Source organism: Rana temporaria, chromosome 6 (assembly GCF_905171775.1).
Source record: "Rana temporaria chromosome 6, aRanTem1.1, whole genome shotgun sequence".
NCBI classification, from domain to species: Eukaryota; Metazoa; Chordata; class Amphibia; order Anura; family Ranidae; genus Rana; species Rana temporaria.
The window spans coordinates 18,191,518-18,213,067 of record NC_053494.1 but is presented as its reverse complement, the minus strand read 5'-3'; the positions used below and the strand labels follow the sequence as shown (position 1 = coordinate 18,213,067).

The window sequence follows — 21,550 nt, the reverse complement described above, 5'->3', positions numbered from 1 at the left end:
AGCTCCCCAGGACCGGCGCTGACACCGAGGCTTCGGCCTAGTCCGCGGCCTCGTCCAAAAAAAAACTCCTGGCCGCAGCTCCCCAGGACCGGCGCTGACACCGAGGCTTCGGCCTAGTCCGCGGCCTCGTCCAAAAAAAACTCCTGGCCGCAGCTCCCCAGGACCGGCGCTGACACCGAGGCTTCGGCCTAGTCCGCGGCCTCGTCCAAAAAAAACTCCTGGCCGCAGCTCCCCAGGACCGGCGCTGACACCGAGGCTTCGGCCTAGTCCGCGGCCTCGTCCAAAAAAAACTCCTGCCCGCAGCTCCCCAGGATCGGCGCTGACACCGAGGCTTCGGCCTAGTCCGCGGCCCCGCCTAAAAACTCCTGCCCGCAGCTCCCCAGGACCGGCGCTGACACCGAGTCTTTGGCCTAGTCCGCGGCCTCGCCTAAAAACTCGTGGCCGCAGCTCCCCAGGACCGGCGCTGACACCGAGGCTTGGGCCTAGTCCACGGCCTCGCCTAAAAACTCCTGGCCGCAGCTCCCCAGGACCAGCACTGACACCGAGGATTCGGCCTAGTCCACGGCCTCGCCTAAAAACTCCTGGCCGCAGCTCCCCAGGACCGGAGCTGACATCGAGGCTTCGGCCTAGTCCGCGGCCTCGTCCAAAAAAAACTCCTGGCCGCAGCTCCCCAGGACCGGCGCTGACACCGAGGCTTCGGCCTAGTCCGCAGCCTCGTCCAAAAAAAACTCCTGCCCGTAGCTCCCCAGGACCGGCGCTGACACCGAGGCTTCGGCCTAGTCCGCGGCCTTGCCTAAAAACTCCTATCCGCAGCTCCCCAGGACCGGCGCCGACACAGAGGCTTCGGCCTAGTCCGCGGCCCCGCCTAAAAACTCCTGCCCGCAGCTCCCCAGGACCGGCGCTGACACCGAGGCTTCGGCCTAGTCTGCGGCCTCCCCTAAAAACTCCTACCCGCAGCTCCCCAGGACCGGCGCCGACACAGAGGCTTCGGCCTAGTCCGCGGCCTCGCCTAAAAACTCCTGGCCGCAGCTCCCCAGGACCGGCACTGACACCGAGGCTTCATCCTAGTCCGTGGCCTCGCCTAAAATCTCCCACCCGCAGCTCCTCAGGACCGGCACGGTGTCCATCCCAAAAAAACTTGATTTGAGTCGTAAATCAATTTTTTTTTTTTCTTTATAAAAAAAATCCCAGATTTGTTTTTAGGGGAAAAAATCGCCCAGCTCTACTGGCTCACAGTCTCCACTCTAGATCATCCCAAAGGCGTTCTATCGGGTTGAGGTCAGGGCAGTGAAGTTCCTCCACCCCAAACTCACTCATCCATGTCTTTATGGACCTTGCTTCTTGGACTGTGCGCAGTCATGTTGGAACAGGAAGGGGCCATTCACAAAGTTGGGAGCATGAAATTGTCCAAAATGTCTTGGTATGCTGACGCCTTAAGAGTTCCCTTCACTGGAACAAAGGGGCCCAACCCCTGAAAAACATCCCCACACCATAACCCCCCCCCCCCCCCCCCCCCCCCTACACTGAATGATTTGGACCAGTGCACAAAGCAAGGTACATAAAGACATGGATGAGTGAGTTTGGGGAGGAGGAACTCAACTGGCCTGCACAGAGTCCAACCCGATAGAACACCATTGGGATGAATTTGAGCAGAGACTGTGAGCCAGGTCTTCTTGTCCACATCAGTGCCTGACTTCACAAATGTGCCCTCCGAATCTATACCACATGGTACAGGGTGCCTGTCTTTGACAGCTAGCAGCACAATTGTACACAATAAATGGAAGCCATCCATTGTTTACAATTGTCATGTGATTTTTCTGTGGTTGCTCACAGCAATCACAAGGTACCGGCAGCTGCCCAGTACAGTGATCTGTCGGGCGGACACAGCTGAGGACAGATCGTGGCTTAGCACGGCCTATGGTGCATTCCAGGAGGACATCATTTGACGACCACCCAAAATTATGCTTGTCCTGCGTGGCCGTCCTATGTCTATAGGTTGGTCAGGAACTGGTTAAAATTCAGTGTAAGATGACAATCATGGTTTCCTCCAGAGATACAATGGGGAAATGAATGTAGCCCTGATTGGCTGCGAAAGGAAAACCAATTCAGCCACCACATATGGATATATAAAATTGTTCTTGGGTTTAGATGCGCTTTTAAGCTTTAAGTAACCTTCCTATAGTAAATTGCTTTAAAATGCAACGTACACATACTTCGAAGGCATTCTTCCTATTTATTTTTTTAATTATTCATGCCTGTTAATATTTACTAAATAAAGATTTACGACATTGAATGCGCCTATTAAAAAAGAACAGATTAAAGCCTTTTTTTTTTTTTTTCCTATGGCTCTTTTTGATTGAAAGCCGTGCGTCCTTCGAGATGAGCGAGCTAATTGCCTTCGTAGTTTTATCGCGAGCAGGCAGCGCTGCGCGGTTGGCCGCGTGGCTCTGGGCTCCGGCTTCCTGAAGACGTTATATGCTGGCAGTTCGGTGATAAAGCAGAATTTTGATGTGTTTGATCACTGGCCGTCCTCTGGCAAAATCGCATTCGGAATATTAAGTGCGACGCACGTGGGAGCTTCTGAGATGATAACGCACGGCGTGGGTTAATGGCTTGTTAATTTGCCTCTCGCTGACTGTTTTATAGTGCTGGCCTGAAATGATAAAGCAGCCGACTCCAGAGAAGCACAATGTATATAATGGCCCGGATTCACGTAGAACCGCGTATCTTTGTGCGGGCGTAACGTATCCTATTTACGTTACGCCTCCGCAACTTTGACAGGCAAGTGCCGTATTCTCAAACCAAAGTTGCGGCGTAGCGTAAATAGGCCAGCGTAAGCCCGCCTAATTCAAATGTGGTAGATGTGGGCGTGTGTTAAGTAAATTTTATGTGACCCCCACGTAAATGACGCTTTTTACGAACGGCGCATGCGCCGTCCGTGAAAGTATCCCAGTGCGCATGCTCCAAATGAACCCGCAAGAAGCCAATGCTTTCGACGTGAACGTAAATGACGCCCAGCCCTATTCGCAAACGACTTACGCAACCGACGTAAAACGTGAAAAATTTGACGCTGGCACGACGTCAATGCTTAACATTGGTACGCCTCATATAGCAGGGTTAATAAATGGACACTTACCGGTCCAGGGTGCCCGCGATGTCGGCAGCTGAAGCTGAGCAATCGATTGGGTCTCGGCTGCCCCCGCCTCCATCGTCGGTGAGGAAATCAGGAAGTGAAGCGTTGCGGCTTCACTGCCCAGTTCCCTACTGCGCATGCGCGAGTCACGCTGCGCATCTTCACTGGCCCCCGCTGTCTTCTGGGAACTTTGTCTCTCCCAGAACACAGTGGGGAGGGGCGTAGATATCCGCAGATTCTGCGGCTATCTATGCCCGGAAGTGGAAGTGGGTGAAAGTACCTGTATTATATTATATCAGCAGGTATCTGCACCCTCCTCCTGAAAGGTGCCAAATGTGACACTGGAGGGGGGAGGTTCCCGAAAAGCGGGGGTTCACTTTTTGTGTGGACCTCCCCTTTTGTGAATGAAAGTTTTTGTGTAAGATCTTGGTGACACGAGTTGTGTGATCATTCTCCCATGGCTCTCCGGTTGACCTCCCGGTCAGCAGTAATCCTTTAAATGAAGAGCAGGCCTTATTGAATTACGGACGTATTTCTGGGGCTTCTTGGCAGCTGCGACTCTGCAAAGGTCGGGAGGAGAGGCTGGGAGCGCGGACTGTGCGGACAGCTTGGCGGGACCAAAGTATAAACAGAAAAGTCAGTGCTACTACCCATACACCACATAGATGGCAGAGCTCCCGGGGGCTCCATGCCCAGGCGCTGGATGGGTGGAGTAATGAGGGAAAAAAATCATCCGCACTCCGGGTTGTTGATCTTAAAATCTCAACCGCAGATTAACCACTTGCCGACCGCCGCCTGTACATATACTTCGGTGTACCCGTATGTTGCTTTGAATTTGCCGCCGTGCCGGCGCGTGCACTCCGTGAGCGTGCCTGTGGGTCCCGTGGACTCGTTGTCTGCCGGTGTCCCGCGATCGTGTAAACGAGGCATTTATTTTCCTGTTCTGCCTAGTGACAGGACACTGATCTACTGTCATCGGGAGCAGTGATCTCTGTCATGCTGTAGTGAGCCCCCCCCCCCCCCCCCACAGTTAGAATCACTCCCTAGGACACACGTAATCCCTTCATCGTAAACCCCCTTCGCTGCCAGTGTCATTTACACAGTAATCAGTGCATTTTTATAGCACGGATGGCTGTATAGATGACAATGGTCCCAAAATAGTGTCAAGTGTCCGCCATAATGTCGCAGTCCCAATAAAAATCGCCATTTCTAATAAAACATTATTTTTTATAAAAAATGGCATAAAACTATCTCCTATTTTGTTGACGCTATAACTTTTGCGCAAACCAATCAATATACGCCAATTGCGATTTATATATATTTTTTTCTTTTTACCAAAAATATGTATAAATACATATCGGCCTAAACTGAGGAAAAACATTTTGGGGGAAAAAATATTTATTATAGCAAAAAGTAAAAGATGTGTTGTTTTTTTTTCAAAATTGTCGCTTTTTTTTTGTTTTTGTTTATAGCGCAAAAAAATAACCGCAGAGGTGATCAAATACCACCAAAAGAAAGCTGTATTTGTGGGAAACAAAGGACGTCATATTTGTTTGGGTACCATGTCGCACGACCGCGCAATTGTCAGTTAAAGCGACGCAAAAAGTGCTCTGGTCAGGAAGGGGGTCAATTCTTCTGGGGCTGAAGTGGTCAAGTCAGTTGACGAGTTTCGGCCTACAAGGCCTTAGTCCTAACCAGCTTGGCGGTGCTCCCTTCCCCGAGCCTCCACTGAGACCAGTGCTTAAAGTGATACTAAACACACACTGTTGGGTTTATATTGTCCCTTCTATTTCTGTATGGGGATGATGGCACTGTAACTATTGTCCAATTTTGGTGATCCTGTGTGAATTGTAGCCTCCGTTTCCTGTATAACTGTCAGGAGTGGCACCAGGTGTGCTCTTCTGCTGCTGTAGCCCATCTGCTTCAAGATTCGATGTGTTGTGTGTTCAGTTTGATTTAGTGGTGCCCTTCTTTATTTCTTTTTTTTCTCCTTTTTTCTTTTTCTTCCTTTTTTTTATCCTTTTTTTCTTTTCCTTTTTCCTTATTTTTTATCATTCTTTTTTGTTTTTCTTATTCTTTTTTCTTTTCCTTTTTGCTTATTTTTTTTTATCCTTTTTTTTTTCTTTTCCTTTTTTCTTTTTCTTTTTTTTTTTATCCTTTTTTCTTTTTCCCTTTTCCTTATTTTTTTATCCTTCTTTTTGTTTTTCTTATTTATTCTTTTTCTTTTCCTTTTTCCTTATTTTTTTTAATCCTTTTTTTTTTCTTTTCCTTTTTTTTTTTATTTTTATCCTTTGTTTTTCTTTTCTTATTTATTTATCCTTTTTTTATCCTTTTCTTTCACTTTTTTTTTTTATCCTTTGCTTTTCTTTTCTTATTTATTTATCCTTTTTTTTATCCTTTGTTTTTCTTATTTATCATTTTTTTTATCATTTTTTCTTTTTCTTTTTTTTTATCCTTTTCCCCTTTTTTTTTATCCTTTGTTTTTCTTTTCTTATTTATCCTTTTTTTTATCCTTCTTTTTTCTTTTCCTTTATTTTTATTTTTTATCCTGTTCCCTTTTTTTTTTTTTCTTCTTCTTCTTTTTTTTTTTCTTCTTTTTTTTTTTGTATCTTTTCCGTGTTTTGTGCGCCATCATTGAAATTCCCCCCCCAACATCTGTATCACATCTTTATCACCTCTGACTTAACACTCCCTTGAGATGAAATACACTTATTCCAGGAGGATATGTCCTAGTACTCCATGGCAATTGTTCTAGAATGTTCCTGGACTGTTCTGAAGCCAGCAGAGATGTTCACAGGGACAAAAATGTGGGTTCATTCAAATTGTTCCTGGAAACATTTACCACACTGGATTATCTGCCCACATTACATGTTACACATCAACTATATTTTAGCATCATTTATATGTTCTCTTTTTTTATATATATATCCTAGATTTGGTTTGCTTTTGCAGCTGCCTCTTGGCATTGAGTGATGCGGCTGAAATTTATTGTGTCATCCGCAGGGCAGAAACTGAGCTGGAACTATCCTTAACCACTTCAGCCTTGCGGCTTCACTTCCTGGTTGCCTACTGAGCTTGCGCGATCCCACTGGTCCCTGCTGTCTTCTGGGACCTGTGTGTCTCCCAGAAGACAGTAGGGGGGGGCGGAGGAGGCGCCAGATATGGCGTAGGTAGCAGTGGCGACCTATGCCTGGAAGTGGGAACAAATACCTGGGTTACACAGGTATCTGCTCCTTCCTCCCCCCTGAAAGGTGCCAAATGTGACACCGGAGGGGGGGAGGATTCCGAAAAGCGGAAGTTCTATTTTTGTGTGGAACTCCATTTTAAGGAGGGGGCAGAGGGGGGTGAAAGTGAGATGTGGATGTTAGAGGTGATCAGCTGAGGAAGAAGACTGAACTCTGCACTCTGTGTGTAGCATACCCCTGAACTCTGCATTCCGTCCCCGTCCCCCCAATGTATAGCACAACCAGATTTCCCTTCTAAATGTTATTTTTCTTTGTCTGAATTTCTCGCTTCCTGTTCCTCCTCAGTAAGCTGTTCTGGCTGACTAACCCCTATGGATGATGGGGGCAAGATTACTGAGGAGAAACAGGAAGTGAGAAATTCAGACAAAGAAACAAAAACATTTAGAAGGGAAATGGAAGGAAAAGGTAAGTGAACCAACAATGCACTAGCTTAACCACTTAACGCCCGCCGCACGACTATTTATGTCCGCAAAATGGCACGGACAGGCAGATGGGCGTATATATACGTCCTTGCCTTTGCGCGGGTCGGGGGTCCGATCGGGACCCCCCCGCTGCGGGCGGATTCCCTCGGGGACCGATCCGGTACGACGGCGCGGCTATTCGTTTATAGTCGCGATCGAGCTGAAGAACGGGGAGAGCCGTATGTAAACACGGCTTCCCCGTGCTTCACTGTGGCGGCGCATCGATCGAGTGATCCCTTTTATAGGGGAGACACGATCGATGACATCAGACCTACAGCCACACCCCCCTACAGTTGTAGACACACACTAGGTGAACCCTAACTCCTACAGCGCCCCCCTGTGGTTAACTCCCAAACTGCAACTGTCATTTTCACAATAAACAATGCAATTTAAATACATTTTTTGCTGTGAAAATGACAATGGTCCCAAAAATGTGTCAAAATTGTCCGAAGTGTCCGCCATAATGTCGCAGTCACGAAAAAAATCGCTGATCGCCGCCTTTAGTAGTAAAAAAAAAAAAAAAAAATTAATAAAAATGCAATAAAAATATCCCCTATTTTGTAAACGCTATAAATTTTGCGCAAACTAATCGATAAATGCTTATTGCGATTTTTTTTTTTACCAAAAATAGGTAGAAGAATACGTATCGGCCTAAACTGAGGGAAAAAAATAATTTTATATATGTTTTTGGGGGATATTTATTACAGCAAAAAGTAAAAAATATTGCATTTTTTTCAAAATTGTTCTATTTTGCTCTATTTTTGTTTATAGCGCAAAAAATAAAAACCGCAGAGGTGATCAAATAGCACCAAAAGAAAGCTCTATTTGTGGGGAAAAAAGGACGCCAATTTTGTTTGGGAGCCACGTCGCACGACCGCGCAATTGTCTGTTAAAGCGACGCAGTGGCGAATCGCAATACCTGGCCTGGGCATTTAGCTGCCTAAAGGTCCGGGGCTTAAGTGGTTAAAGGAACCTATTTAGAAAAAAAAAAAAAAAAAAACCTTTACAACCCCTTTAAGAAATCTCAATAAGTGATCAGCAGATATTCTGTAAGTATTCAGTACTGCTTTATGGTATGCAAATCAATCATTTGTGTATATTGCTGTTGTTGTGGAGCTTCTCTTATTATTGCTGTTTAATTTTTGTCTTAGATCCAAACGCCCCCAACGTGCAAGTACTTTCCATGGAGTTGATATGTAATGAGGCTCCGGGACCCATCAAAATGGAATTAGCAGGTAAGCCTTTTATGAAAATATATTGTATATAGATATTTTTATAAACTGTTGTTTTTCGGCCAAGTGCATCCTGCGTTTTCAGTTTCGACACCAAAATTTCCATTCGGTGGACCTCCTTAATTTTTTACAGTTTAGTTTTTTGGGCTTTAGCTACATTCAGGTTTTTGGCGAACCACCTTCAGAAAGACCCCACTGCAATAATCTGTGATGAGGTCTCATTTACCATATATACTCGAGTATAAGCCGACCCGAATATAAGCCGAGGCACCTAATTTTACCACAAAAAAATGGGAAAACGTATTGACATTGAGGGTGTCCATCTGCATGCCTCACTGTGCCTCACATAGCTGGATTCAGGTAGGGCAGCGTAACTTTCAGGCGGCGTAGCGTATCGTATTTGCGCTACGCCGCCTTAAGTCAGAGAGGCAAGTGCTGTATTCACAAAGCACTTGCCTCCTAAGTTACGGCGGCGTAGCATAAATGGGCCGGCGTAAGCACGCCTAATTCAAATTAGGAACAGGGAGGCGTGTTTTATGTAAATGACTCGTGACCCGACGTGATTGCGCATGCGCCGTCCCTGTACATATCCCAGTGTGCATTGCTCCAAAGTACGCCGCAAGGACGTATTGGTTTCGACGTAAACGTAAATTACGTCCAGCCCCATTCACGGACGACTTACGCAAACGGCGTAAAATTTTGAAATTTCAACGCGGGAACGACGGCCATACTTAACATTGGCTAGGCCACCTAGGGGGCAGCTTTATCTTTATGCCGGCGTACCTCTTATGGATACGGCGTATTTTTACTGCGACGGCCAAGCGTACGTTCGTGAATCGGCGTATCTAGTCATTTGCATATTCTACGCCTAACTCAACGGGCAGCGGAAATATTGCACCCTAAGATACGACGGCGCAGGCCGTCGTATCTTAGCTAGGTTTAAGTGTATCTCAGTTTGAGCATACACTTAAACATACGACGGCTTAGATTCCGAGTTACGACGGCGTATCTACTGATACGCCGGCGTAACTCTTTGTGAATCCAGCTAACTGTATCCATGTGCCCATGCCTCACTGTGCCCATGCCTCACTGTGCCCATGACTAGACTTACGTTTAATATGGGAGTATATAGAAGGGGTGCCCGGCTTTGAGCTTTGAAAAATCGGTGCTCCCCGGCCGTAGGTCCCCCAGACAGCAAACTTTGCACACTTGTAGAGGAGAACCGGGGCTACATGTGTACCAAGTTTGGGATCCAGGGGACCTACGGCTGGTCGATACCAGGTGTCCAAAGTCCTGGAGATCAGGCGCAAAAAGGTGACTCCGAGGGGGGCATTTTCAGCACCAAAAAATTTGCTGAAAAACTCGGCTTATACTCGAGTATATACAGTAATTTGTCCTCTGCAACTTATCTATTCCTGTGACTGAATATGTACAACATAGTTTCTTGTCTTTGTCAGCGTTGTGAGTTGTTACTCTATGCCCATTTCAATATCACAGGAAACATTGGAAAGGCCCCGATGTCCCAAGGGCACCGTGCTGGCCCCAGTATGGGTTTACCGCCTATCATTTATTATGTATCTGTAGGTATTGCATTAACGGATGCTAATTTATATTTGCAGGCAATGTAGGAACGTTGAAAGATCACACCTATGTCCTGAAGGAGGCTTCCTGTTACAGGGTTAAAATTACATTTAAGGTAAGGTTTAAAAAATTTAAGAAAAAGCACAAAGTTGATTTAGAATTTACCGACTGATCAGTGTGTGATGGGTGTGCTTCAGTTGGTATTTACTGCTCTCCCCCCTTTCTGCCGCTTGCCTGGGCTCTCCCATCCCACCAGGAGGGTCTGAGCAAGCAGCCGGCACATCTGCTGGCTGGCCGAAGACCAGAACAAAGCCGATGCTTCGTTTTGGGTCTCGGATCTAGTAACCCGGAAGCGATTTCATGACGTCACTTCCCGGATTACTGGCATCTCAAAGGGGTTGTAAACTTTTGTGTTTTTTCACCTTAATGCATCCTATGCGTTAAGGTAAAAAAACACCTTGCAGTTACAGTTTGGGGCAGGGGCCATTTGTTTTGTTACTTGTATCATACATTGAGATTTTAAATAAAAAGAATAAAAAAAAACATGTGATTATTGGAAGTGCCTGAGGTATCGGATGATTGAAGACGATGACAGGCTTCTGAGAAAGGTGTGTGTTTATAGAGAGAGGTTGAAGTATTTGGTATTACCGGGAGGTCCTGAATGTATCCCAGGAGCCTTGAGTGCTGATGCCTGGTCTTCTTTTCTATTCACAGTCAGTTTTTTATTTTTTTTTTTACTTTTCTTCTAGGTGAACAAGGAAATTGTATCTGGGCTGAAATATGTACAGCATACCTTCAAGACAGGAATAAAAGGTAACTTTTTTTGATAAAAGTAACATTCATGAAATGGGTAACATTCTTGCACAGAGCAGCCCCATCCCTTCTCTTCTCAGATCCCCCACTGTCGCTCCTGGCTCTTTCTCTTCTGAGTCCAACCATAGCAAGGCACCTGTGCATGCTCGCTTCGAGCCCCCGCTCCGTGTGTCCATAAGATACAAGGACTGGGCTCCGCCCCCGCTCCATGTGTCCATAAGATGCAAAGACTGGGCCCCGCTCCGTGTGTCCATAAGATGCAAAGACTGGGCCCCGCTCCGTGTGTCCATAAGATGCAAAGACTGGGCCCCGCTCCGTGTGTCCATAAGATGCAAAGACTGGGCCCCGCTCCGTGTGTCCATAAGATGCAAAGACTGGGCCCCGCTCCGTGTGTCCATAAGATGCAAAGCCTGGGCCCCCGCTCCGTGTGTCCATAAGATGCAAGGACTGGGCTCCGCCCTCGCTCCGTGTGTCCATAAGATGCAAGGACTGGGCTCCGCCCTCGCTCCGTGTGTCCATAAGATGCAAGGACTGGGCTCCGCCCTCGCTCCGTGTGTCCATAAGATGCAAGGACTGGGCTCCGCCCTCGCTCCGTGTGTCCATAAGATGCAAGGACTGGGCTCCGCCCTCGCTCCGTGTGTCCATAAGATGCAAGGACTGGGCTCCGCCCTTTCTCCGTGTGTCCATAAGATGCAAGGACTGGGCTCCGCCCCCTCCTCACTGGCAGTAGATGACAGCAGTGGTAGCCAATGGCCAGTGGGGTGGCAGAGACCCAGGAGAGCCGCTTTCATGCACATCGCTGGACTTGGATAAGAGTATTGGGTGGGGCAGGAGCTGCATTCTAAAAAAAATAAAAAATAAATGTTTTACCGGGTTCACACCTATGCGAATTGAATGCACGTTTCCCCCGCATTCAATTCGCATAGCAGGAGAATTTGACTGGCTCTCTATAGTTCATGTATCTCCAGGTAGGATTGTCCCAATACTACTTTTTTTCGCCGATACCGAATACCAATACTTTTTTTTAATCTCATGTGACAGCAGCACGTGTGTCAGTAGTTTTTTTTTTTTTTTATCTTTAACAATTTGTTTTTAATTTTTTACAATATTTTTTTTTTACAATTTTTTTTATTTATAATGCTTTCTTTTTTTTAAGGGGGGTGGACCGTGTCAGTGTGTTTTTTTTTCTTTTTTTTTATTATTATTTTCTACCATCTTTTTATTTTTATTTTATTTTTATTCTTTATTTATTTATTTTTTTCAGCCCTGTTGGGGGACCTCTGACATCTCCCCTTTGAGACAAAGAAAGGGACTAGGGACACATGTTCCCCAGTCCCTTTTTCAGCAGCATCAGCTGCGCTGAAAATGAATGGAGTGAAGATCGCGTCTTCTCTTCATTCATAAACTGAAACATTGTAATCACAGTTTACGATGTTTCAGTTATGTGAATGGACCGAGTCAGTGATCACTGACTCTGTCCGTTCGGTGCAGTAAGGAGCCGGATTTAACGGCTCCTACCCCGCTCTCCATCCTGACAGTTCCAGGGGGTGGAGGAGGAGCACGGAAGGGGAGAGAAACACGGCGGGATACACGGAGGAATACACAGCGGTAATACAGAGAGGAATACACAGAGGAATACACTATATAGCAGTGATTGGTGCCTGTAACTTCCCCATGCACTGATCACCCCTGACAGTACAAGTATCGGGTGAAGCATCGGGAGCATTTGCCTGAGTACAAGTACTCGGGCAAATGCTTGGTATCGGTCCCGATACTAGTATCGGTATTGGGACAACCCTAGTTTCAGGTTCTATTTCAGCCCAAAATTCGGTCTGAAATCGGACCTGAACCGGTGAACCAGCACGCACCGCGGACCCCTGCTGTGAGCCGCATGCGGAGACGGTGTGAACCCGGCCCAAGTCTTTAGAACCACTTTACTTAAGAATTTCAAAGCCTTGTTTCAGTATTTTCATGGCTGCTGGCCAGGGATCTCTTGCAGCGTTCTTCCATCTCTGAGACTGCAGGAGTTATAACTCCCATCTGCTGCTGCCATTCCAATGCCCAATGATGGCACCCTGTTATATAGTTACACAGGCTGGAAAAAGACAATACGTCTGTCTGATTCAACCAACAGTGTTGGCCGTGTAGATTTTTCAAATAACCAGCAATAGTCCAGCCGTAAGAAACCGACACCTTTTATTGTGGCCTTGTGAGGGGGAATAGATGCATAATTGTACTACAGGGAAATCTTGAGCTAGGAATCTCCATGAGAAAAAATAAATGGCATGTATTTATACCAAAGTTTTGGCAAGGCTATAGACGTACATTTAGGAAAATTAGCTTTAAAACAAGCCCCCAATGACCTCTGCAGCTACAGCCACTGTGGAGCAATTAATCCTTAAAGCGGAGTTCCTCCCAAAAATGGAACTTCCCCTTTTCGGAATCCTACCGCCCCCTCCTCCGGTGTGGCATTAGGCACCTTTCAGTGGGGAGGGGGGAGCAGATACCTGTGTTTGCTCCCACTTCCGGGCATAGGTAGCCAAACGTCCGGTGCATCCATTTTTTTTTCCAGTGTATGTACAGTCCAGGCGTCTCAAACTGGCGGCCCTCCAGCTGTTGCAAAACTACAAGTCCAATGAGGCATTGCAAGAATGACAGTTACCTTCATGACTCCCACAGGCAGAGGCATGATGGGACTTGTAGTTTTACAACAGCTGGAGGGCCACCAGTTTGAGACCCTTGATGTACACAGTATATAAAAGTATATGCTCTCTTTACCTAGATCAGGGGTCTCCAAACTTTCTAAACAAAGGGCCAGTTTACTGTCCTTCAGACTTTAGGGGGGCCAGACTGTGGCTATTGGAAGTAGAAAAGGTCCTGACGTCAGTGGGAAAACATAATGCCCCATCGTTTTTTTTTCAGCGCGAGTAATGGGGCGCCATCTTTGGTGTCATTGGGATAAATCATGCCCCATCATAGGTGTCATTGGGAGGAATTGTGCCCCATTGTTGGTATCAGTAAATAAAATAGTGTTCCAAGGGCCAGATAAAAACAAGCAAAGGGCCACATCTGGCCCCCCAGGCCGCAGTTTGGAGACCACTGAACTAGATCATAAAAATTAAGACTTTTTTTTTTTTTGTCAACAGTTGACAAAGAGACGCACATGGTTGGCAGTTATGGCCCTCGGGTGGAAGCGTACGAATTCCTAACGCCACCAGAGGATGCTCCGAAAGGAATGATTGCCCGCGGGACGTATTCCATCAAGTCCTTCTTCACAGATGACGACAAAACCAACCACTTGTCCTGGGAGTGGAAATTGAGTATAAAAAAGGAGTGGAAGGACTAGATCAGGGGGGAGGGGGGGAAAAAAAGCCCGCCATGACTTTGTTTGTCATCTTAATTAGGGGAAAATAATGATTCTGCATATTAAAAATTGTACAAGATTTATTATGGTTTCTACATCTGTTTTCTAATTGTTTTCTTGTAGTTTCTAAGAAAAAAAAACAATATACAAACATGTAAAGACATTATTTAATAAAGAGAAAACTTTAACAAACTTCTTGTCGTCGTTTTTAAGGTTTTTGACAAATCGAATTAATTCAGGATATCCGAAGACGTAGGATTCCTATTGGATTTAGACTTTTAGTTCTGCTTTTATGCTTAATCTTTCACCTTGGGGCATATTAATGGACACGTTTTAAAGGGTGGCTCCACATAACACCTACATTTTAATTTTGGATCATTGCTGGTGGCTTAAAAAGGGGGGGGGGGGTCCACTTTTGACTTTGGATAGAGTAGGAAAGAGTATTAGGTAGATTCAGGTACATTGGATTAAAGTTACGGCGGCGTAGCTCAGCGTGTTTAGGCTACGCCGCCGTAAATTAGCTAGGCTAGTAATGATTCTCAATATACTTGCCTGCTAATATACGGCGGCGTAGCTTAAAGCGGGCGGGCGTAAGGAGTGCCGAATTCAAATGACTTGGAGGGGGCGTGTTTGATGGTAATGAGGCTTGACCTCACGTTTTTTGACGTTTTTTTTTCACTGCGCATGCGCCGGGCGACTACATTTCCCGGTGTGCATTGCGGTTAAGTACGCCGCACGTGCCTATTGATTTTGACGTGGACGTAAACGACGTAGATCCCGATTCGCGGACGACTTGCGCATACGACGTAAAAAATTCGAATCTCGCGGCGGGAACGGCGGCCATACTTTAACATTGTTATTCCACCTAATAGATGGGATAACTTTAGGCCTGTAAATGCCTTAAGGAAATGGCGTAAATCGACTGCGGCGGCCGGGCGTACGTTCGTGAATCGGCGTATCACCTCATTTACATATTCTACGCCGACCGCAATGGAAGTGCCACCTAGCGGCCATCCGAAAAATTGCAACCTAAGATATGTTTAAGCGTATCTCTGTTTGAGCATACGCTTAAACATAGGTCGGCATAGATTCTGAGTTGGGTCGACTTATCTACTGATAAGTCGGCCTAACTCTTACTGAATCTACCTATATGACCCTCTGCTGTGCTCCTGTTTTAGCTTTCCCCCCACTGACTCCGATGACCACGTGGGCAATGTGTCCATCACAAATGCAGAGCAGTAAAAGCCTGACAGATGTTTAGATGACATTCCAACTCCTACCAGGAGAGGGGGTCATTCTGTGCTTCCTGCTGTGGCATTCCAACTACAGGGCATGGGAGGGTGCAGTATGGGACCAGCATGGTGCATGGACTGGACATAGTGAGTACAGTAATAGTATACAATATTAACACCTCTGATTTGGCATGTATGTGTGTACTATGTGCCTAGTCTCCACGGGCCCTTCCATTCCACCTACCGGCTCTACCCAAGTGCAGCACAGTCCGGTCTTCCCTTAAGGTTATATATTATTTGTATTTACTGGTAAAAGCCTCCCATGTGTAGACATCCAATAGCCCAGAGACTGCAGTTAGGTGCCACCATCTTGGAAGTGCTGTCAGCTGCCACATCAAGACCCCTTAAATAATCTGTAGGCCTTGGTGAATCCCTGCTAAAACCAATTCATTGGGGACAGGCCCGGACTGGCCATAGGGCATACCGGGCATATGCCCGGTGGGCCGCGGCGGCCCGCGGGCCGGTAGTGGCCCGCGAATGGCCCTTGGCGGCCCGCGGGCCGATCGCGGCCCGCGAACGGCCCTCGGTGGCCCGCGAACGGCCCTAGGCGGCCTGCATGTCACTTCTACCCAGAGGTGTACCAAGGCCCTTGGGGCGGACTGGGCTGGGTTGCAAGAATGCATTTGCCCCCTGGGCTGCTCTAATGTCCTGCAAAAAGGCCACTGAGCTGGCCGAGTGCGCCACCTGCCACAAGTTGTGGATTGTCCACTGGCCACGTCACCTGCCATGTCACCTGGCCACGTCACCTGCCACAAGTTGTGGATTGTCCACTTGCCATGTCACCTGGCCACGTCACCTGCCACGTCACCTGGCCACATCACCTGCCACATCACCTGGCCACATCACCTGCCACATCACCTGGCCACATCACCTGCCACAAGTTGTGGATTGTCCACTGGCCACGTCACCTGCCATGTCAACTGGCCACGTCACCTGCCACAAGTTGTGGATTGTCCACTTGCCACGTCACCTGACCACGACACCTGCCACAAGTTGTGGATTGTCCACTTGCCACGTCACCTGCCACAAGTGGATTATACACTTGCCAAATCACCTGGCCACGTCACCTGCCACAAGTTGTGGATTGTCCACTGGCCACGTCACCTGCCATGTCACCTGGCCACGTTACCTGCCACAAGTTGTGGATTGTCCACTTGCCATGTCACCTGGCCACGTCACCTGGCCACATCACCTGCCACGTCACCTGGCCACGTCACCTGCCACAAGTTGTGGATTGTCCACTGGCCACATCACCTGCCACATCAACTGGCCACGTCAATTGCCACAAGTTGTGGATTGTCCACTGGCCACGTGACCTGGCCACGTGACCTGGCCACGTCACCTGCCACATCACCTGGCCACGTCACTTACCACAAGTTGTGGATTGTCCACTTGCCACGTCACCTGCTTCAAGTTGTGTATTGTCCACTTGCCATGTCATCTGCCATGTCACCTGGCCACTCCACCTGCCACAAGTTGTGGATTGTCCACTGACCACGTCACCTGGCCACGTCACCTGCCACAAGTTGTGGATTGTCCACTGGCCACGTCACCTGACCACGTCACCTGGCCACGTCACCTGCCACATCACCTGGCCACGTCACCTGCCACAAGTTGTGGAATGTCCACTGGCCACGTCACCTGCCACGTCAACTGGCCATGTCACCTGCCACAAGTTGTGGATTGTCCACTTGCCACGTCACCTGACCACGACACCTGCCACAAGTTGTGGATTGTCCACTTGCCACATCACCTGCCACAAGTGGATTATGCACTTGCCAAATCACCTGGCCACGTCACCTGCCACAAATTGTCGATTGTCCACTGGCCACGTCACCTGGCCACGTCACCTGCCATGTCACCTGGCCACATTACCTGCCACAAGTTGTGGATTGTCCACTTGCCATGTCACCTGGCCACGTCACCTGGCCACATCACCTGCCACGTCACCTGGCCACGTCACCTGCCACAAGTTGTGGATTGTCCACTGGCCACGTCACCTGCCACGTCAACTGGCCATGTCAATTGCCACAAGTTGTGGATTGTCCACTGGCCACGTGACCTGGCCACGTCACCTGCCACATCACCTGGCCACGTCACTTACCACAAGTTGTGGATTGTCCACTTGCCACGTCACCTGCTTCAAGTTGTGTATTGTCCACTTGCCATGTCATCTGCCATGTCACCTGGCCACGCCACCTGCCACAAGTTGTGGATTGTCCACTGGCCACGTCACCTGGCCACGTCACCTGCCACAAGTTGTGGATTGTCCACTGGCCACGTCACCTGCCACATCACCTGGCCACGTCACCTGCCACAAGTTGTGGAATGTCCACTGGCCACGTCACCTGCCACGTCAACTGGCCACGTCACCTGCCACAAGTTTTGGATTGTCCACTTGCCACGTCACCTGCCTCAAGTTGTGTATTGTCCACTTGCCACGTCATCTGCCATGTCACCTGGCCACGCCACCTGCCACAAGTTGTGGATTGTCCACTGGCCACGTCACCTGGCCACGTCACCTGCCACAAGTTGTGGATTGTCCACTTGCCATGTCACCTGGCCACGTCACCTGCCACATCACCTGGCCACGTCACCTGCCACAAGTTGTGGAATGTCCACTGGCCACGTCACCTGCCACGTCAACTGGCCATGTCACCTGCCACAAGTTGTGGATTGTCCACTTGCCACGTCACCTGCCTCAAGTTGTGCATTGTCCACTTGCCACGTCATCTGCCATGTCACTTGGCCACGCCACCTGCCACAAGTTGTGGATTGTCCACTGGCCACGTCACCTGGCCACGTCACCTGCCACAAGTTGTGGATTGTCCACTTGCCATGTCACCTGGCCACGTCACCTTCCACGTCACCTGCCACATCACCTGGCCACGTCACCTGCCACGTCAACTGGCCATGTCACCTGCCACAAGTTGTGGATTGTCCACTTGCCACGTCACCTGACCACGACAACTGCCACAAGTTGTGGATTGTCCACTTGTCATGTCACCTGCCACAAGTGGATTATCCACTTGCCAAATCACCTGGCCACGTCACCTGCCACGTCACCTGGCCATGTCACCTGCCACATCACCTGGCCACGTCACCAGCCACAAGTTGTGGAATGTCCACTGGCCACGTTACCTGCCACGTCAACTGGCCACGTCACCTGCCACAAGTTGTGGATTGTCCACTTGCCACGTCACCTGCCTCAAGTTGTGGATTGTCCACTTGCCACGTCATCTGCCATGTCACCTGGCCACGCCACCTGCCACAAGTTGTGGATTGTCCACTGGCCACGTCACCTGGCCTCGTCACCTGCCACAAGTTGTGGATTGTCCACAATGCAATGCAAACAATTACATTTTTATGGTTTTTCATAATTTGCCATAATTTTTGAGATTTCGAATGTAAAAAAATAGGTCACCTTTAAAAACGCCCTTTAAACGAAATCGCGGCAAAACGCCGGTACCACGTTTTGCCGCGTTTAGCAGCGATTTGCCGCGATTTGCGTCTGAAACGCGAAAACTTTTGCGTCTGAACCCAAAATTTTGCTTCTGAAAAAAACGAGCCTAAACCCAACTGCTTTAAAACGCAAAAAAAAAAAACGAATGTGTGCATGGACACATAGGATAACATTAAATGTGTTCAGGGGCAGTTGAAAAAAATGCCCAAATGGCCTGCTGGCCTGCATTTGATGGGACAAAGTGGCTGCATTTGATGGGGCACAGTGGCTGCATTTGATGGGGCACAGTGGCTGCATTTGATGGGGCACAGTGGCTGCATTTGATGGGGCAAAGTGGCTGCATTTGATGGGGCAAAGTGGCTGCATTTGATGGGGCACAGTGGCTGCATTTGATGGGGCACAGTGGCTGCATTTGATGTGGCACAGTGGCTGCATTTGATGGGGCACAGTGGCTGCATTTGATGGGGCACAGTGGCTGCATTTGATGGGGCACAGTGGCTGCATTTGATGGGGCACAACGGCTGCATTTGATGGGACAAAGTGGCTGCATTTGATTAGCACAGTGCCTGCATTTAATGGGGCACAGTGGCTGCATATAATGGGGCACAGTGGCTGCATTTGATGGGGCACAGTGGCTGCATTTGATGGGGCACAGTGGCTGCATATAATGGGGCACAGTGGCTGCATTTGATGTTTTTGTTCAGTTTGATTGCTTCCCCCCAAAAAAATGTTGAGCAACAGTGTGAGCCAAAAGGCTTGCACTCACAGATACTCCACTGAAAAGTTATCAATTCTCATTTCACTTTTCAGAGGCATTTGACAGACAGTAAGGAGGTGATGCCTAATTTCCTCCCTGCCTGTTTTAACCTCAGCCAGTCCCTCCAGATATTTCACTTTGTACTCCACCTTATTTTCATTACTCTTTATAGGTATTAGATGTTCTCTCACCTTATTCTTTGCACATCTAATACATAATGAGAGTTCTGGAAATAAGGTGGAGTTCAAAGTGAATTTCTAAACCTAAGTTGAGAACCCCTTTCTGAAGATTTGAGGATATTATTAAACTCAGAGACTGGTGGACTTAGGCCATCATAAATAGATTGAAAATCTGCCAGTTCAGCAGAAATTTCAATCTATCAATGTGCAGACTGGTTATACAGACTCCGATCTATCAACTGACTTCAGTACAACAATGGGAAATGTCCAACGATTTCTCTCTGTGCCACAAATGTGGAGCAGTCTCTCTCTCTGTGCGGGCATTCCATCATTAACCCTCGCCGCGTGCCCCCCCCCCCCCGGGCTGCTCAGTCTAAAATGCCCGGGCCTATTTTTTGTCCCAGTCCGGGCCTGATTGGGGAGCAATGGAGAAAATGCCCCTTACATCGGTGCTTAGTAGGAAGAATGCCATGCTCCATGCTGATCCACAATGGCTCAAAAGTGATATGGTCCAGAAATATTTAGACAGAATAAAGGTGGATAAAGCACCTGGACCTGATGGCATCCACCCACGGATCCTAGGTGAGTTGAGCTCTGTCATTTCAAAGCCGCTGTATCTAATATTTAGGGACTCATTAATGACAGGAAAAGTACCACTGGATTGGCGCAGGGCCAATGTGGTGCCCGTATTTAACCACTTCCCGACCTCCGCATGTAAATGTACGTCCACAATATGGCACGTACAGGCACATGGGCGTCATTGTACGTCCTTGCCTATTAGCGGGTGGGGGGTCCGATCGGGACCCCCCCCCCCCCCCCCCCGCTACATGCGGAGGTCGGGTCCGCTCGGGGAGCGATCTGGGACCACGGCGCGGCTATTTGTTTATAGCCGCTCCGTCGCGATCGCTCCCCGGAGCTGAAGAACGGGGAGAGCCGTATGTAAACATGGCTTCCCCGTGCTTCACTATGGCGGCGCATTGATCGTGTGATCCCCTTTATAGGGGAGACGCAATCGATGACGTCAGTCCTACAGCCACACCCCCCTACAGTTGTAAACACACACTAGGTGCACCCTAACTCCTACAGCGCCACCTGTGGTTAACTCCCAAACTGCAACTGTCATTTTCACAATAAAGAATGCATTTTAAATGCATTTTTTGCTGTGAAAATGACAATGGTCCCAAAAATGTGTCAAAATTGTCCGAAGTGTCCGCCATAATGTCGCAGTCACGAAAAAAATTGCTGATCGCCGCCATTAGTAGTAAAAAAAAAAAAAATTAATAAAAATGCAATAAAACTATCCCCTATTTTGTAAACGCTATAAATTTTGCGCAAAACAACCGATAAACGCTTATTGCGATTTTTTTTTTTACTAAAAATAGGTAGAAGAATACGTATCGGCCTAAACTGAGGAAAAAAAATGTTTTTATATATGTTTTTGGGGGATATTTATTATAACAAAAAGTAAAAACTAAAAACCGCAGATGTGATCAAATACCACCAAAAGAAAGCTCTATTTGTGGGGAAAAAAGGACGCCAATTTTGTTTGGGAGCCACGTCGCACGACCGTGCAATTGTCTGTTAAAGCGACGCAGTCCCGAACTGTAAAAACACCTTGGGTCTTTAGGCTGCATATTGGTCCGGGGCTTAAGTGGTTAAAAAGGGAAGAAAGTCTTTACCAAGTAACTATAGATCTGTTAGTTTAACTTCTATAGTTGGGAAGATACTGGAACGTTTAATAAAAGACCACATGGATGAGTTCTTGCTGGAAAAAAACTATTTAAGCAGCAGACAGCATGGATTCATGAAAGACAGAATTTGAATTCCGCCGGGGGTTTTACGATCCGCCGCCGCAAGTTTGGAGGTAAGTGGTTTGTGAATTACCCACTTGCCTCTCAAACTTGCGGCAGCGGATCTTAAATCACATAGATCACGCGGATCTATGTGAATCTAGCCCATGATGTAGAGAGTTATTGGGGGGAGTTGTGGGTGGTCAGCCTGAAGAAGCCCCGGACACACCCGGAAGTGTT

General features: G+C 47.9%; 1 protein-coding gene across 3 annotated transcripts in view; it reads left to right on the top strand.

Annotated features, from left to right (window-relative positions):
• Window positions 1-14,021, top strand: part of LOC120943198 (rho GDP-dissociation inhibitor 1-like) — an 88,252-nt gene extending 74,231 nt beyond the window's left edge. For all 3 annotated transcript variants that reach the window (XM_040356369.1, XM_040356368.1, XM_040356367.1), the window contains exons 3-6: window positions 7,991-8,074; window positions 9,691-9,767; window positions 10,402-10,465; window positions 13,612-14,021. In XM_040356369.1, coding sequence (XP_040212303.1) covers window positions 7,991-8,074; window positions 9,691-9,767; window positions 10,402-10,465; window positions 13,612-13,811 — 425 coding nt within the window. In that variant the 3' untranslated portion in view covers window positions 13,812-14,021. The remainder of the gene's footprint in view (window positions 1-7,990; window positions 8,075-9,690; window positions 9,768-10,401; window positions 10,466-13,611) is intronic.
• Window positions 14,022-21,550: the final 7,529 nt, after the last annotated feature.